Source organism: Taudactylus pleione, unplaced genomic scaffold (genome assembly GCF_031769625.1).
Source record: "Taudactylus pleione unplaced genomic scaffold, aTauple2 ptg000140l, whole genome shotgun sequence".
NCBI lineage: Eukaryota > Metazoa > Chordata > Amphibia > Anura > Myobatrachidae > Taudactylus > Taudactylus pleione.
The window spans coordinates 2,285,741-2,304,610 of record NW_028284542.1 but is presented as its reverse complement, the minus strand read 5'-3'; the positions used below and the strand labels follow the sequence as shown (position 1 = coordinate 2,304,610).

The 18,870-nt window shown below is 41.0% G+C and overlaps 1 protein-coding gene across 2 annotated transcripts in view; it reads right to left on the bottom strand.

Moving 5' to 3' along the window:
- MYO7A (myosin VIIA) overlaps positions 1 to 18,132 on the bottom strand; it is a 203,237-nt gene extending 185,105 nt beyond the window's left edge. For both annotated transcript variants that reach the window (XM_088473794.1, XM_088473795.1), the window contains exon 1: positions 18,107 to 18,132. In XM_088473794.1, coding sequence (XP_088329920.1) covers positions 18,107 to 18,124 — 18 coding nt within the window. In that variant the 5' untranslated portion in view covers positions 18,125 to 18,132. The remainder of the gene's footprint in view (positions 1 to 18,106) is intronic.
- Between the last annotated feature and the right edge of the window lie 738 nt (positions 18,133 to 18,870).

The following is an 18,870-nucleotide window of genomic DNA, read 5'->3' as shown; positions in this document are numbered from 1 at the left end:
ATTGGCCAATCAATTGATCTGCCAATATATTGTGTGTGTGCGTCGGCCAGTGTGCACCAGCGATATGTCTGTGACAACATCGTTTACAGACATATTGCGTTGGCTGTGCTGCACAGCCGATGCCCATTATATCTGCAAATATACTGAGGCATTGTGCTATGTGTACGCGTGGTCAGCCGACCACCCGTACACTTGCTGCAGAGTCCATGAGTATGTCAGGTGTGTACCCAGCTTTAGTCCTTTTTAAAGTGACCAAATATATTAGTCAACCCTCTGTGTATGCATGCAAGGGCGTAACTAGAACTTTGGGGGCCACAAAGCAAGATCCTAAAAGTGCCCTCCCTAGAGGTTAAAAAAAACACATTAATTTGCCCCCACACAGAGGGCCTGATTCAGAGCCGGACGCTCTGACAGAGCGCTCGCTCAGAATCAGGGCCGTCCTTCTTGTTTTTCAGAGCGGCCTCCTGGCCGTTCGCATAGCTATGGGTGACCACCCACAGCTATAGCGAGCAGCCAGGAAGATGGTCGCGATGGTCAAGACCATCGTGACCATCGGGCTTGCGACGAGACCTTTGTGGTAGGGTCTCGTTGCCGCAAGCCCCAGAGTGCTTTCGGCTCTAACAGAGCCGAAATCTCTCCCACTGACATCACTTGTGATGTCAGTGGGGCCGGCCCAAGACGGTAGGCGTTCCCATGGGAACGCCTCCATCTGGGCAGCCACGCCCCTGGCCCGCCCACCAAAGGGGGCGTGCTGTCACTAAACATCGACAGCACGCCCCCTTTGGTACGAGACCTGGAGCGACGGATTGCCCGTTACTATCCGGGTCTCGCGCGTGGGTACGACGGAGCCGGCTCTGTCGTGCGCATGCGCACTGGACCACCATCGACCCCGCTCGCAAGCGGGTCTGAATCAGGCCCAGAGCCCATTCAGGTTATACCACACAGTAGTACCCCTTATACACATTATGCCACACAGTAGTAGTGCCCCTTATACATTATGCCACACAGTAATGCCCCTTACACTACACAGTATGCCACAGTAATGCCCCTTATAACATTATGCCACACAGTAATGTCCCTTACACATTATGCCCCCCCAGCAACTCACCTCCCTGTCTCCCTCCAGCAGCCTCTCGCCTCCCCCTGTGTGCCATCGGCAGCCAGCATTTGTGGATTTTGGCTGGGCTGCCAGCTAATTACAGCTGGCGCACCGGCAGGCAGCGACAGACATGCACAGACAGCGCCGGAGCAATTTGAATCTGGCGCCGGTCGCCAACCAATCGGAGGTCGCTGACCGGCAGCCAATCAGGAGCCGCCACTGGCAATCTCTTATTGCTTCGTGACTGGCGGTGCTGTCTCTCCATGTCTGCCTGCCAGTGCGCCAGCTGTAATCAGCAGCAAATCAACACCGCTGCCACCTGGGCCCCTCTTGGCAGCCCTGACTGGACCGGCCCATCATGTGTGCGTGACTAAGTGCCACAAGGGCAGCTAGGGCACCATAGCAGCCACACCCCTTGCACCCACGATAGTTACGCCACTGCTTGTATGCATGTTAGCAAACAGTGGGCTCCTTTTCAGGATCAATGGAATGGGGTTATAGGCGAGGACAATGCAAATAAAGGCTGCAGGTGTACGTCAGGGTCCAGTCTTCAACCCGGGCAACGCCGGGTATCCCAGCTAGACTGACATATTATACAGAGCAATCAATGGCCACTAATATAGTCTGGAAAATCCAGTAAATGAAAAAGTCAATATTCAGCATAAATAGCTGGGAATATTCAGCACATGGTATATAACACAATGGCCCTGATTCAGAGCCGGACGCTCTGACCAGAGCGCTCGCTCTGAATCAGGGCCCACCTCCATTAATATGGAGCGTCCTCCTGGACGCTCATATAGCTGTGGGTCACCACCCACAGCATATACGAGCGTGCAGGATGATGGTCGCGATGGTCTTGACCATCGCGACCATCGAAACTGCGAGAAAAGCCTGCGGTTGGGTTTTTCAACCACAAGGCCAGGAGTGATTTTGGCTCTATCAGAGCCAAAATCACTCCCACTGACATCACTAGTGATGTCAGTGGGGCCGGCTTCTAACGGTAGGCGTTCCCTTGGGAACGCCTACGTCTGGCAGGCACGTCCCCGGCACGCCCACCAAAGGGGGCGTGCTGTCAGTCACCATCGACAGCACGCCCCCTTTGATGAGACACTTCGAGCGATGGAAAGTCCTTCACTCGTCGGGTCTCGCGCATGCGCAGTGGGGACCATCAACCCACTTGCGAGCGGACAGCCGCTCGCGAGTGGGTCTGAATGAGGGCCAATGTCCTTTATATGCCCATCAGCATTAGCACCACACCAGTTATGATAATAGGAGGTACAGTGTATCTGTACTGAGCGCTGTTTTTGTTCCTTTTCAAATATTTAGAACGACATCATTATCGTTCAATCGTCCATTAATCGTGCAGTGATTATGCCGGCAACGACCAGCGATGCGCGCTCCCGCTTGTCATTATCGACATCTGTCATCGCATGAACATACTGCCCAACCTGACGATATCGTTCCGTGTGGGCACATCGTCCACTGCACACTATAATGAACGATAACGATGTCGTTATCGTTCAATTGTTCTTTCATCGTAGAGTGGATATGCACCTCTGAACTCTGCTCAGTCCACAGATGCCATGTACTGTAAGTTAATTATAAATAATCCTAGTAACATCTTCACAATTATTCTCTGAGCCAGTAGCCGGTTCCATAAAAACCTTCTTGCTAGAAAACAGAACTGCGGGAGCGGCGGCCATGTTGTCTGCTTCACACACAGGCCCTGATTCAGAGACGGATGCTCTGAATCTGGGCGTTTTTGTTTTTTTTGTGGCGACCACCCACAGCTATAGCGAGCGGCCAGGATGATGGTCATGATGGTCAAGACCATCGCGACCATCGGGCTTGCGACGAGACCCTTGTGGTAGGGTCTTGTGGCCGCAAGCCCCAGAGAACTTCTGACTCTAATAGTGATGTCATTGGGGCTGCCCCCAAACGGCAGGCGCTCCTTCGGGAACGCCTCTGTTTGGCCAGCCACCCCCCTGCCCACCTACCAAATGGGGCGAGCTGTCAGTGATGTAGCACCCATCGCTAGCCGGGTCTCGCGCATGCAGTGGGCAAACATCGACCCGGTTGCAAGTGCTCAGCGCTTGCGACCGGGTCTGAATCAGGCCCACAGTCCTTCAGCAAACCATCCAGAAACGTATATTATATAATACACACAGGGGCGTCTTAAGAGAGGAGGGGGCCCGTGTGCACTCCCCCATCCTCTCTTCCCGGTGGCCGGCAGCCGACTGACGCGGCTGGCCAGGCATTAGTAGACTCCGGGCACTAGAGTGTGCCCGGAGTGTACTATGCATGCGCAGAACGCCGGGAAAACGGCCACGGCGGTCATTTTCCGGTGTTCTGAGCAGTTTTGACACCCGCCGCGGGATCACGGACAGGTACGTTTAAAATAATATGGGAGCAGGGTGTGCGGTGCGGGGCCCCCCTGGACCCAGGGAGCCCGTGTGCCCCGCACACACTGCACCCATTATAGAGACGCCACTGAATACACACATGATATTACTGTCTATAAGCTCATGCTAGGAGTATCTGTATAACAGCCACCTGTGATGTCACAGCGTCTCGTCATTATGTCTATAAAGTAAATTAACGAAGGAACTGTGGAACCACCAAGGCCGCCATTTATCAATGATCACATTGCAACATGCGATTCTATCACCGGATGTATCATCCAGCACATGCAGGGACTTGGGCTCCGAAAGGATGGCATCCCTGCGATGTGCCCGGAGAGCTGCGAGGCTGCTGCACATGCCCAGTCCCGCCGACTGCACATGCACGGACGCCATTGCCGGGCAGGGCTCCGGAGGAAATCTCTGCTGGCTAATTATGCGCAGTGTAGCCCATAGGCCATCTGGACGGTAGCTGAAGGGGCCAATATGCGCAATGCATCGCATTCCGGATGTTGGTAAATTTTGCAGCATCGCATTTCTGTGGGGGATGCGGCTGCCTGCGTCAATGGAGGGATCGGAGATACCTGCTGCTTTCCAGGGGAAACTTAGTATCTGCCGCAAATACAGAATGATAAATGGGCCCCAAATATTTATAGTGAGGTAGATAAATGACAGCTAGGAGCTGATTGGTTGCTTTTTGTAACTTCTCCCCTTTAGCTCTCTCCAAGTCTTGAGACATCTCCCCCTTACTGCCTGTGTATCACAGACAAGCATCTCCTGGTTTGCGCTGGTTGCTTCCAATCTATTACTATACTTTCTATTTCAAGATACAGAGATAACAATGAATTCCTTACCTGTCTGTGAGCTGAACAGAGGTGAACGCCCAATATAACCTCCGGGGTGTGGTTCTGTGACCCGTCGTGCACACGCCCCTGTGATTCTGCAGTCACAGGGACGGAGCATGGTACCTCTGCAGACATGTCCAGTTATCCACCTCCTCTCCCTTCCGGGAATATAGTCCCAGTCACATCACTAGCCCAGAACTTATCATTTATAACTGAAGGTCATGAACAATAAGTTGTCTGACATAGTTTCCTGGTGACACAACCGTATTTCGGAGCCTCATTAGGCAGCAAGGCAAACCCCACTTTCATTGTTTACCAAACAGGAGGTGCCAGAAGCAATTTGTCTGTGAATAGGGGAGATAACTTGGCCCAGTCACTTCAGTGTTTGCTTTTCTTTAGATGCAGCGGGTGGAAAGTTTAGTCCCGTGTTGCCGCGACGGACTGTTTACTTTTTAATAAGTTGGTTCCTAACTATTTCTCATCCTGTCCAGCTCAATGTGACAGACAGAAGAGGCTGATAAAATAACCACAGAGCCCGAGACAAGATACAGGTTTTCCATGCCATTTGCAACAAAAATCCATATTAAAAAAAAAAAAATGACAGTAATTTGGGCCCCTCAGTGTCCACTGTGCCCTAGACAGGAGCCTAGATGCCTAATGGATGATCCGGCTCTGAGAGGCAGTGTAATGGTTAATGTGTGTAATTACCAGTCACCAGTTCTGCCTGTAATCAAAACTTGTGTTTTTCAAGGGATGCAGTTAAGCGGGCGCATGGCTGGCGGTCTCAATCCCGACAGCGGAATCCCGGCAAGGGATTTAACATAGGCGCCGAAATACCTACGCCTATGTAAATCCCAAAGCCGGAACGCCGAGGACGCCAGCCCAAACAAAGGTAAGTTTGAGGTGCCTTTAGTAGGGGGAGGAGGGATTAGGGGCTATAGCAGGGTTAGCGTTAGGTTTTTTTTTTTGGGGGGGGGACTAGGGTTAGGTACCACGGGAAGGTTAGAGTTAGGCACCCCTAAGAGGGTTAGGGGGGGGGAGAGGGGAGGGTTAGGTAACTTACCTGACGCTGTCGAGATTTCATCCTCTCGGGCTGACGCTGTCAGGATTTGAATCGCCGGCATTTCATTCCCATTCCGTTTTTCAAAGAATATGATACTAAGTAATATAAGGTTGTGTTCGGCTGACGACTTTTGTGTTGGTATATTTTTTTTAAACATTTTTATTTTTATTACCAAGTAGATCTTGCCGGCGGCCCTGTACGCTGTGGCTGGAAAGGAGTAACGGGCATGTAATGGGGTAGTCTCGTATAGGCAAAGTTCAGTGAGGGTGGGTCAGTGCAACCGCAGGCAATGCAGAAATGGACATAAGCGAAATACGCCTGCTCCCAAGTGTACCATTTGTACCAAGTATAGGCTGGCGCACGTTGGCATCGATGTATGATGATGAGCAGCCAACCAAGAGTACGGATAGGGAGCACAATGCGCTAGCACATACAGGGAGGGGGCATGGCTAAATCCGGGAGGTTGCCCGCCATATATCTCAATGGCCCTGAGCACAGAACCCTGATATCCGTTCTCTGCATCATTTCCATATACATTATATTTCCAGATCTTTACAACACAATACTACATCCAACTCACAATTATCTCCAAACACATAAATAATGAACAATGGAGCAAATTGCTGTAATGAAAGTTGAAAGGACCTGATGACTGCGTTTGTCACACTACATTGTATAACAACACTAGCCTCTCAGCCTGTGTTATAGCTGCATCACATTATTCTGGCTATACTGGGTGCAATTTTCTGTATATTTTATTATTATGGGCATACTGGGTGTAAATCTCAGTATCTCTTATTCTGGGTATACTTCTCAGTATGGGTTATTATTCTGGGAATACTGGGTGTAATTCCCAGTATATATTATTCTTCTATTATTATTCTGTGTATACTGGCTGTAATTGTCAGTATTAATATTCTGTACACTTAGTCCAAAATTCAAATATGGGTGTGGATCCCCTATTTGAATTTTGGACTACACTGCCGCCCCACCTCTGGAACCGCCACTGACAGGGAGTAATTTTCAGTATCTCTAATAATTCTGGGGATACTGAGCGATATTTTCAGTATCTCTTATTATTCTGGGTATATTGGGTGTAATTCTCAGTATCTCTTATTATTCTGGGTATACTGGTGTAATACTCAGTATCTGATTATTCTGGGTATACTGAGTGTAATTCTCAACATTGCTTATTATTCTGGGTGTACTGGGTGTAATTCTGAGTATTTCTTATTATGTGTATACGGGGTGAAATTCTCAGTATTTCTTCTTATTATGTGTATACTGGGTGAAATTCTCAGTATTTCTTATTATTCTGGCTATACTGGTTGTAATTTTCAGTATCTCTTATTCTGGTTATATTGGGTGTAATTCTCGGCATCTCTTATTATTCTGGGTATACTAAGTGTAATTCTCATTATCTGATTATTATGTGTATACTTTGTGTAATTCTCAGTATCTGATTATTCTGGGCATACTGGGTGAAATTCTCAGTATCACTTATTATTCTGGGTATACTGGGTGTAACTCTCTATATCTGATTATTCTGGGTAAATTGGGTGTGACTCTCAGCATCGCTTATTATTCTGGCTATACGGAGTGTAATTCTCTATATAATTTATTCTCGTTATATTGGGTGTACTTCTCAGTATCTCTTATTATTATGGGTATATTGTGCATAATTCTCTGTATCTCTTATTATTCTGGGTACATTATGAATACTTCTCAGTATTGCTTATCATTCTGGGAATACTGGGTGTAATTCTCAGTATCTGAGTATTCTGGGTATACTGGGTGTTATTCTCAGTATCTGATTATTCTGGGTATACTGGGTATAATTGGGAGTATTTCTTATACTGGGTGAAATTCTCAGTAGCTTTTATTATTCTGGCTATACTGGGTGTAATTTTCTGTATCTTTTATTACTCTGGGTATACTGGGTGTAATTTTCTGTATCTTTTATTATTCTGGCTATACTGGGTGTAATTTTCTGTATCTTTTATTACTCTGGGTATACTGGGTGTAATTTTCTGTATCTTTTATTATTCTGGCTATACTGGGTGTAATTTTCTGTATCTTTTATTACTCTGGGTATACTGTGTGTAAATCTCAGTATCTCTTATTCTGGGAATACTGGGTGTAATTCGTACTATCTACTATTATTTTATTATTATTCTGTGTATACTGGCTGTAATTCTCAGTATTAATATTCTGTACGCGTAGTCCAAAATTCAAAAATGGGATCCACACCAACTGCCACCCCAAACATCGCCGGCCAGTTGGTGTGGATCCCTTATTTGAATTTTGGACTATGCTGCAGCCCCACCTCTGGAGCCGCCACTGACTGGGAGTAATTTTCAGTATCTCTAATAATTCTGGGGATACTGAGCGATATTTTCAGTATCTCTTATTATTCTGGGTATACTGGGTATAATTCTCAGTATATCTTATTATTCTGTGTATACTGGGTGTAATTCTTAGCATCTCATTATTATGGTTATATTGGGTGTAATTTTCAGTATCTCTTGGTATTCTTGCTATACTGAGTGTAATTCTCTGTATATTTTATTCTGGTTATATTGGGTGTAATTCTCAACATCTCTTATTATTCTGGGTATATTGTGAATAATTCTCAGCATCACTTATTGTTATTATTCTGGGAATATTGGGGTAATTCTGAGTATTTCTTATACTGAGTGAAATTCTCAGTATCTCTTATTATACTGGTATACTGGGTGAAATTCTCAGTATCTCTTATTATTCCGGGTACATTGTGTGTAATTCTCAGTATCTCTTATTATTCTGGGTATACTGGGTGAAATTCTCAGTATCTCTTATTATTCTGGTATACTGGGTGTACTTCTCAGTATCTCTTATTATTCTGGGTAAATTGAGTGTAATTCTCAGCATCCCTTATTATTGTGGGTATACTGTGTGTAATTCTCAGCATCGCTTATTATTCTGGGTATATTGTGCATAATTCTCAGTATCTCTTATTATTCTGGGAATACTGGGGGTAATTCTGAGTATTTCTTATACTTGGTATACTGGGTGAAATTCTCAGTATCTCTTATTATTCTGGGTATACTGGTTGCAATTTTCAGTATCTCTTATTATTCTGGGTAGATTGGGCATGATTCTCAGTATCTCTTATTCTGGGTAGATTGGACATGATTCTCAGTATATCTTATCTTTTTATTCTGGGTATATTGTGAATAATTCTCAGCATCGCTTATTATTCTGGGTATACTGGGTGTAATTCTGAGTAGTTCTTATACTGAGTATACTTGGTGAAATTCTTAGCATTGCTTATTATTCTCTGTATATTGGGTGTAATTATCAGCATTGCTTATTCTGGCTATACTGTGTGTAATTCTCAGCATCACTTATTATTCAGGGTATTCTGGGTGTAATTATCAGTATCTGATTGTTCACTATACTGGGTGTAATTCTCAGCATTGCTTATTATTCTGTGTATACTGGGATTGATTCTCAGTATCTGATTATTCTGGGTATACTGGGTGTAATTCTCAGTATCTCTTATTATTCTGGGTACATTGGGTGTAATTATCAGCATTGCTTATTATTCTGGGTATACTGGTTGTAATTCTGAGTATTTCTTATACTGGGTATACTGGGTGAAATTCTCAGCATTGCTTATTATTCTGGGTATATTGGGTGTAATTCTCAGCATTGCTTATTATTCTGGGTATACTGGGAGTGATTCTCAGTATCTGATTATTCTGGGTATATGGGGTGTAATTCTCAGTATCTGATTATTCTTGGCATACTGGGTGTAATTCTCAGTATCTCTTATTATTCTGGTTACATTGGATGTAATTCTTAGCATCACTTATTATTCTGAGTATACGGGGTGTAATTCTCAGCATTACTTATTATTCTGGGTGTAACTCTCAGCATCACATATTATTCTGGACATACTGGGTGTAATTCTCAGTATCTGATTATTCTGGGCATACCGGGTGTAATTCTCAGTATCTCTTATTATTCTCGGTACACTGGGTGTAATTCTCAGTATCTTATTATTCTGGGCATACTGGGTGTAATTCTCAGTATCTGATTATTCTGGGCATACTGGGTGTAATTCTCAGCATCTCTTATTATTATTATTCTGGGAATATTGGGGTAATTCTGAGTATTTCTTATACTGAGTGAAATTCTCAGTATCTCTTATTATACTGGTATACTGGGTGAAATTCTCAGTATCTCTTATTATTCCGGGTACATTGTGTGTAATTCTCAGTATCTCTTATTATTCTGGGTATACTGGGTGAAATTCTCAGTATCTCTTATTATTCTGGTATACTGGGTGTACTTCTCAGTATCTCTTATTATTCTGGGTAAATTGAGTGTAATTCTCAGCATCCCTTATTATTGTGGGTATACTGTGTGTAATTCTTAGCATCGCTTATTATTCTGGGTATATTGTGCATAATTCTCAGTATCTCTTATTATTCTGGGAATACTGGGGGTAATTCTGAGTATTTCTTATACTTGGTATACTGGGTGAAATTCTCAGTATCTCTTATTATTCTGGGTATACTGGTTGCAATTTTCAGTATCTCTTATTATTCTGGGTAGATTGGGCATGATTCTCAGTATCTCTTATTCTGGGTAGATTGGACATGATTCTCAGTATATCTTATCTTTTTATTCTGGGTATATTGTGAATAATTCTCAGCATCGCTTATTATTCTGGGTATACTGGGTGTAATTCTGAGTAGTTCTTATACTGAGTATACTTGGTGAAATTCTTAGCATTGCTTATTATTCTCTGTATATTGGGTGTAATTATCAGCATTGCTTATTCTGGCTATACTGTGTGTAATTCTCAGCATCACTTATTATTCAGGGTATTCTGGGTGTAATTATCAGTATCTGATTGTTCACTATACTGGGTGTAATTCTCAGCATTGCTTATTATTCTGGGTATACTGGGATTGATTCTCAGTATCTGATTATTCTGGGTATACTGGGTGTAATTCTCAGTATCTCTTATTATTCTGGGTACATTGGGTGTAATTATCAGCATTGCTTATTATTCTGGGTATACTGGTTGTAATTCTGAGTATTTCTTATACTGGGTATACTGGGTGAAATTCTCAGCATTGCTTATTATTCTGGGTATATTGGGTGTAATTCTCAGCATTGCTTATTATTCTGGGTATACTGGGAGTGATTCTCAGTATCTGATTATTCTGGGTATATGGGGTGTAATTCTCAGTATCTGATTATTCTTGGCATACTGGGTGTAATTCTCAGTATCTCTTATTATTCTGGTTACATTGGATGTAATTCTTAGCATCACTTATTATTCTGAGTATACGGGGTGTAATTCTCAGCATTACTTATTATTCTGGGTGTAACTCTCAGCATCACATATTATTCTGGACATACTGGGTGTAATTCTCAGTATCTGATTATTCTGGGCATACCGGGTGTAATTCTCAGTATCTCTTATTATTCTCGGTACACTGGGTGTAATTCTCAGTATCTTATTATTCTGGGCATACTGGGTGTAATTCTCAGTATCTGATTATTCTGGCTATACTGGTTGTAATTTTCAGTATCTCTTATTCTGGTTATATTGGGTGTAATTCTCGGCATCTCTTATTATTCTGGGTATACTAAGTGTAATTCTCATTATCTGATTATTATGTGTATACTTTGTGTAATTCTCAGTATCTGATTATTCTGGGCATACTGGGTGAAATTCTCAGTATCACTTATTATTCTGGGTATACTGGGTGTAACTCTCTATATCTGATTATTCTGGGTAAATTGGGTGTGACTCTCAGCATCGCTTATTATTCTGGCTATACGGAGTGTAATTCTCTATATAATTTATTCTCGTTATATTGGGTGTACTTCTCAGTATCTCTTATTATTATGGGTATATTGTGCATAATTCTCTGTATCTCTTATTATTCTGGGTACATTATGAATACTTCTCAGTATTGCTTATCATTCTGGGAATACTGGGTGTAATTCTCAGTATCTGAGTATTCTGGGTATACTGGGTGTTATTCTCAGTATCTGATTATTCTGGGTATACTGGGTATAATTGGGAGTATTTCTTATACTGGGTGAAATTCTCAGTAGCTTTTATTATTCTGGCTATACTGGGTGTAATTTTCTGTATCTTTTATTACTCTGGGTATACTGGGTGTAATTTTCTGTATCTTTTATTATTCTGGCTATACTGGGTGTAATTTTCTGTATCTTTTATTACTCTGGGTATACTGGGTGTAATTTTCTGTATCTTTTATTATTCTGGCTATACTGGGTGTAATTTTCTGTATCTTTTATTACTCTGGGTATACTGTGTGTAAATCTCAGTATCTCTTATTCTGGGAATACTGGGTGTAATTCGTACTATCTACTATTATTTTATTATTATTCTGTGTATACTGGCTGTAATTCTCAGTATTAATATTCTGTACGCGTAGTCCAAAATTCAAAAATGGGATCCACACCAACTGCCACCCCAAACATCGCCGGCCAGTTGGTGTGGATCCCTTATTTGAATTTTGGACTATGCTGCAGCCCCACCTCTGGAGCCGCCACTGACTGGGAGTCATTTTCAGTATCTCTAATAATTCTGGGGATACTGAGCGATATTTTCAGTATCTCTTATTATTCTGGGTATACTGGGTATAATTCTCAGTATATCTTATTATTCTGTGTATACTGGGTGTAATTCTTAGCATCTCATTATTATGGTTATATTGGGTGTAATTTTCAGTATCTCTTGGTATTCTTGCTATACTGAGTGTAATTCTCTGTATATTTTATTCTGGTTATATTGGGTGTAATTCTCAACATCTCTTATTATTCTGGGTATATTGTGAATAATTCTCAGCATCACTTATTGTTATTATTCTGGGAATATTGGGGTAATTCTGAGTATTTCTTATACTGAGTGAAATTCTCAGTATCTCTTATTATACTGGTATACTGGGTGAAATTCTCAGTATCTCTTATTATTCCGGGTACATTGTGTGTAATTCTCAGTATCTCTTATTATTCTGGGTATACTGGGTGAAATTCTCAGTATCTCTTATTATTCTGGTATACTGGGTGTACTTCTCAGTATCTCTTATTATTCTGGGTAAATTGAGTGTAATTCTCAGCATCCCTTATTATTGTGGGTATACTGTGTGTAATTCTCAGCATCGCTTATTATTCTGGGTATATTGTGCATAATTCTCAGTATCTCTTATTATTCTGGGAATACTGGGGGTAATTCTGAGTATTTCTTATACTTGGTATACTGGGTGAAATTCTCAGTATCTCTTATTATTCTGGGTATACTGGTTGCAATTTTCAGTATCTCTTATTATTCTGGGTAGATTGGGCATGATTCTCAGTATCTCTTATTCTGGGTAGATTGGACATGATTCTCAGTATATCTTATCTTTTTATTCTGGGTATATTGTGAATAATTCTCAGCATCGCTTATTATTCTGGGTATACTGGGTGTAATTCTGAGTAGTTCTTATACTGAGTATACTTGGTGAAATTCTTAGCATTGCTTATTATTCTCTGTATATTGGGTGTAATTATCAGCATTGCTTATTCTGGCTATACTGTGTGTAATTCTCAGCATCACTTATTATTCAGGGTATTCTGGGTGTAATTATCAGTATCTGATTGTTCACTATACTGGGTGTAATTCTCAGCATTGCTTATTATTCTGTGTATACTGGGATTGATTCTCAGTATCTGATTATTCTGGGTATACTGGGTGTAATTCTCAGTATCTCTTATTATTCTGGGTACATTGGGTGTAATTATCAGCATTGCTTATTATTCTGGGTATACTGGTTGTAATTCTGAGTATTTCTTATACTGGGTATACTGGGTGAAATTCTCAGCATTGCTTATTATTCTGGGTATATTGGGTGTAATTCTCAGCATTGCTTATTATTCTGGGTATACTGGGAGTGATTCTCAGTATCTGATTATTCTGGGTATATGGGGTGTAATTCTCAGTATCTGATTATTCTTGGCATACTGGGTGTAATTCTCAGTATCTCTTATTATTCTGGTTACATTGGATGTAATTCTTAGCATCACTTATTATTCTGAGTATACGGGGTGTAATTCTCAGCATTACTTATTATTCTGGGTGTAACTCTCAGCATCACATATTATTCTGGACATACTGGGTGTAATTCTCAGTATCTGATTATTCTGGGCATACCGGGTGTAATTCTCAGTATCTCTTATTATTCTCGGTACACTGGGTGTAATTCTCAGTATCTTATTATTCTGGGCATACTGGGTGTAATTCTCAGTATCTGATTATTCTGGGCATACTGGGTGTAATTCTCAGCATCTCTTATTATTATTATTCTGGGAATATTGGGGTAATTCTGAGTATTTCTTATACTGAGTGAAATTCTCAGTATCTCTTATTATACTGGTATACTGGGTGAAATTCTCAGTATCTCTTATTATTCCGGGTACATTGTGTGTAATTCTCAGTATCTCTTATTATTCTGGGTATACTGGGTGAAATTCTCAGTATCTCTTATTATTCTGGTATACTGGGTGTACTTCTCAGTATCTCTTATTATTCTGGGTAAATTGAGTGTAATTCTCAGCATCCCTTATTATTGTGGGTATACTGTGTGTAATTCTTAGCATCGCTTATTATTCTGGGTATATTGTGCATAATTCTCAGTATCTCTTATTATTCTGGGAATACTGGGGGTAATTCTGAGTATTTCTTATACTTGGTATACTGGGTGAAATTCTCAGTATCTCTTATTATTCTGGGTATACTGGTTGCAATTTTCAGTATCTCTTATTATTCTGGGTAGATTGGGCATGATTCTCAGTATCTCTTATTCTGGGTAGATTGGACATGATTCTCAGTATATCTTATCTTTTTATTCTGGGTATATTGTGAATAATTCTCAGCATCGCTTATTATTCTGGGTATACTGGGTGTAATTCTGAGTAGTTCTTATACTGAGTATACTTGGTGAAATTCTTAGCATTGCTTATTATTCTCTGTATATTGGGTGTAATTATCAGCATTGCTTATTCTGGCTATACTGTGTGTAATTCTCAGCATCACTTATTATTCAGGGTATTCTGGGTGTAATTATCAGTATCTGATTGTTCACTATACTGGGTGTAATTCTCAGCATTGCTTATTATTCTGGGTATACTGGGATTGATTCTCAGTATCTGATTATTCTGGGTATACTGGGTGTAATTCTCAGTATCTCTTATTATTCTGGGTACATTGGGTGTAATTATCAGCATTGCTTATTATTCTGGGTATACTGGTTGTAATTCTGAGTATTTCTTATACTGGGTATACTGGGTGAAATTCTCAGCATTGCTTATTATTCTGGGTATATTGGGTGTAATTCTCAGCATTGCTTATTATTCTGGGTATACTGGGAGTGATTCTCAGTATCTGATTATTCTGGGTATATGGGGTGTAATTCTCAGTATCTGATTATTCTTGGCATACTGGGTGTAATTCTCAGTATCTCTTATTATTCTGGTTACATTGGATGTAATTCTTAGCATCACTTATTATTCTGAGTATACGGGGTGTAATTCTCAGCATTACTTATTATTCTGGGTGTAACTCTCAGCATCACATATTATTCTGGACATACTGGGTGTAATTCTCAGTATCTGATTATTCTGGGCATACCGGGTGTAATTCTCAGTATCTCTTATTATTCTCGGTACACTGGGTGTAATTCTCAGTATCTTATTATTCTGGGCATACTGGGTGTAATTCTCAGTATCTGATTATTCTGGGCATACTGGGTGTAATTCTCAGCATCTCTTATTATTCTGGGTATACTGGGTGTAATTCTCAGTATCTGATTATTATGAGCATACCGGGTGTAATTCTCAGTATCTTTTATTCCGAGTATACTGGGTGTAATTCTCAGTATCTCTAATTATTCTGGGTATACTCGGTGTGATTCTCAGTATCTCTTATTATTTTGGGTATATTGGGTGTAATTCTCAGCATCGCTTATTAATCGGGGTATATTGGGTGTAATTATTCGTATCTGATTATTCTGGGCATACTGGGTGTAATTCTCAGTATCTCTTATTATTCTGGGTATACTGGGTGTAATTCTCAGTATCTCTTATTATTCTTGGTATACTGGGTGTACTTCTCAGTATCTCTTATTATTTTGGGTATATTGGGTGTAATTCTCAGCATTGCTTATTATTCTGGGTATACTGGGTGTACTTCTCAGTATCTGATTATTCTGGGCATACTGGGTGTACTTCTCAGTATCTCTTATTATTCTGGGTATACTGTGTGTAATTCTCAGTATCTGATTATTCTGGGCATACTGGGTGTACTTCTCAGTATCTCTTATTATTCTGGGTATATTGGGTGTATCTCTCAGCATTTCTTATTTTGGGTATGCTGTGTGTAGTTCTCAGCATCACTTATTCAGGATATACTGGGTGTGATTATCAGTATCTGATTGTTCTCTATATTGGGTGTAATTCTCAGCATTGCTTATTATTCTGGGTATACTGGGTGTGATTCTCAGCATCACCTATCATTCTGGGTATATTGGGTGTAATTCTCAGCATCACGTATTATTCTGGGTATACTATATTAATTAACTCTCAGTATCATTCTTGGTATACTGGGTGTAATTCTCAGCATCTCTTATTATTCTGGGTAAACTGGGTGTAACTCTCAGCATCACATATTATTATGGGCATGCTTGGTGTAATTCTCAATATCTTTTATTCCAGGTATACTGGGTGTAATTCTCAGTATCTCTAATTATTCTGGGTATACCGGGTGTGATTCTCAGTATCTCTTATCTCTTATTATACTGGGTGTACTTCTCAGTATCTGATTATTCTGGGCATACTGGGTGTACTTCTCAGTATCTCTTATTATTCTGGGTATACTGGGTGTAATTCTTAGTATCTGATTATTCTGGGCATACTGGGTGTACTTCTCAGTATCTCTTATTATTCTGGGTATATTGGGTGTATCTCTCAGCATTTCTTATTTTGGGTATGCTGTGTGTAGTTCTCAGCATCACTTATTCAGGATATACTGGGTGTGATTATCAGTATCTGATTGTTCTCTATATTGGGTGTAATTCTCAGCATCACCTATCATTCTGGGTATATTGGGTGTAATTCTCAGCATCACGTATTATTCTGGGTATACTATATTAATTAACTCTCAGTATCATTCTTGGTATACTGGGTGTAATTCTCAGCATCACTTATTATTCTGGGTAAACTGGGTGTAACTCTCAGCATCACATATTATTATGGGCATGCTTGGTGTAATTCTCAATATCTTTTATTCCAGGTATATTGGGTGCATTTCTCAGTATATCTTATTATTCTGTGTATACTGGGTGTAATTCTCAGTATCTTTTCTTATTCTGGGTATACTGGGTGTAATTCTCAGTATCTAATTATTCTGAGCATACTGGATGTAATTCTCAGTATCTCTTTTCATTCTGTGTATACTGGGTGTAATTCTCAGTATCTAATTATTCAGAGCATACTGGGTGTAATTCTCAGTATCTCTTTTTATTTTGGGTATACTGGGCGTAATTCTCAGTATCTCTTATTACTCTGGGTATACTGGGTGTAATTCTCAGTATCTTTTCTTATTCTGGGTATACTGGGTGTAATTCTCAGTATCTAATTATTCTGAGCATACTGGATGTAATTCTCAGTATCTCTTTTCATTCTGTGTATACTGGGTGTAATTCTCAGTATCTAATTATTCAGAGCATACTGGGTGTAATTCTCAGTATCTCTTTTTATTTTGGGTATACTGGGCGTAATTCTCAGTATCTCTTATTACTCTGGGTATACTGGGTGTAATTCTCAGTATCTAATTATTCTGAGCATACTGGATGCAATTCTCAGTATCTCTTTTCATTCTGTGTATACTGGGTGTAATTCTCAGTATCTAATTATTCAGAGCATACTGGGTGTAATTCTCAGTATCTCTTTTTATTTTGGGTATACTGGGTGTAATTCTCAGTATCTCTTATTACTCTGGGTATTCTGGGTGTAATTCTCAGTATCTGATTATTCTGGACATACTTCTCAGTATCTCTTATTACTCTGGGTATACTGGGTGCAATTCTCAGTATCTAATTATTCTGAGCATACTGGATGCAATTCTCAGTATCTCTTTTCATTCTGTGTATACTGGGTGTAATTCTCAGTATCTAATTATTCAGAGCATACTGGGTGTAATTCTCAGTATCTCTTTTTATTTTGGGTATACTGGGTGTAATTCTCAGTATCTCTTATTACTCTGGGTATTCTGGGTGTAATTCTCAGTATCTGATTATTCTGGACATACTTCTCAGTATCTTTTATTATTGTGGCTATACTGGGTGTAATTCTCAGTATCTTATTATTTATGTGTGGGCCACAGGTCTCGTTCTATACAAGGGACGGATGCAAACAATAGAACTTTAGGTTATTGTGCTGCGTCCAATGCTGGTGTCATTATGAAGGTGTGTAATGGGCACAGAGAGGGGACCTGTGTATAACTAATAGCCCAGTGGCACTGGATATGTTATTCAGATGCTGGGCAGCTGGAGGAATACAGCAATAAATCAGCGTCAGGCCAAAGCGTGGCTTCTAAGTATAGCGCAATAAAATAACATGAGAGACGTACCTGCCGTAAAATGACCATCCTGCCGAGTTATTCAGAGACATCAAGCATCGGGAGTCTAGGGAGGAAGAAGAGAAATCACTTTTACTAGGGCGCACTGAACGGGCAGACTCCACTCCGTGACATTATCACACTGCGGGATATTGGTGACATGTGGTATACACAGCGTTATATAACCAGGACACTAATGTCATTAGCATAGCCGGCCCTACACAATGACTGCTAAGCCGTTAATGGCTGGAGATTTAAAGTCCCATTGATGAATTGAAGACGCCAGTTGCCCTTTACGTCTCCCCTGGAGAAACCTTCATTTAATTTTCCTCTGTCGTCCTCAGTGACCTGTGACAGGATCAGGAACAGGAGTTGTAGTAAAACTGCATCTTCCAGGGACATCCCCAAATGTGCTATAAAGTGTCATAGTGTCATGCTGGGGACAGAAATCATAATTACAGAAGGTCGTATCTATAATGGGTGCAGGGTGTGCGGTGCTCATGGGCCCCTGGGGCTCATTCTGCATCTCCAGCCACCTCATTTGTTACTTGGTCACAGGGGTTAGATACTGTAAAAATTGTCGGAAGGAGTGCGCCCCTGCGCGGCCTCGCTCCAGCACCGTACAGGTAGGACCAGGCCGGCGGTCGCTAGCACCCATTGGAGCTCAGCTAAGAGAGGTACCCATCACATTCCACATCACAGTATATATATAATAACACCGGCATGCTCAGCATGTTACTTTGCTAAAAAAAACATATAAAAGAAAATAAATTTAC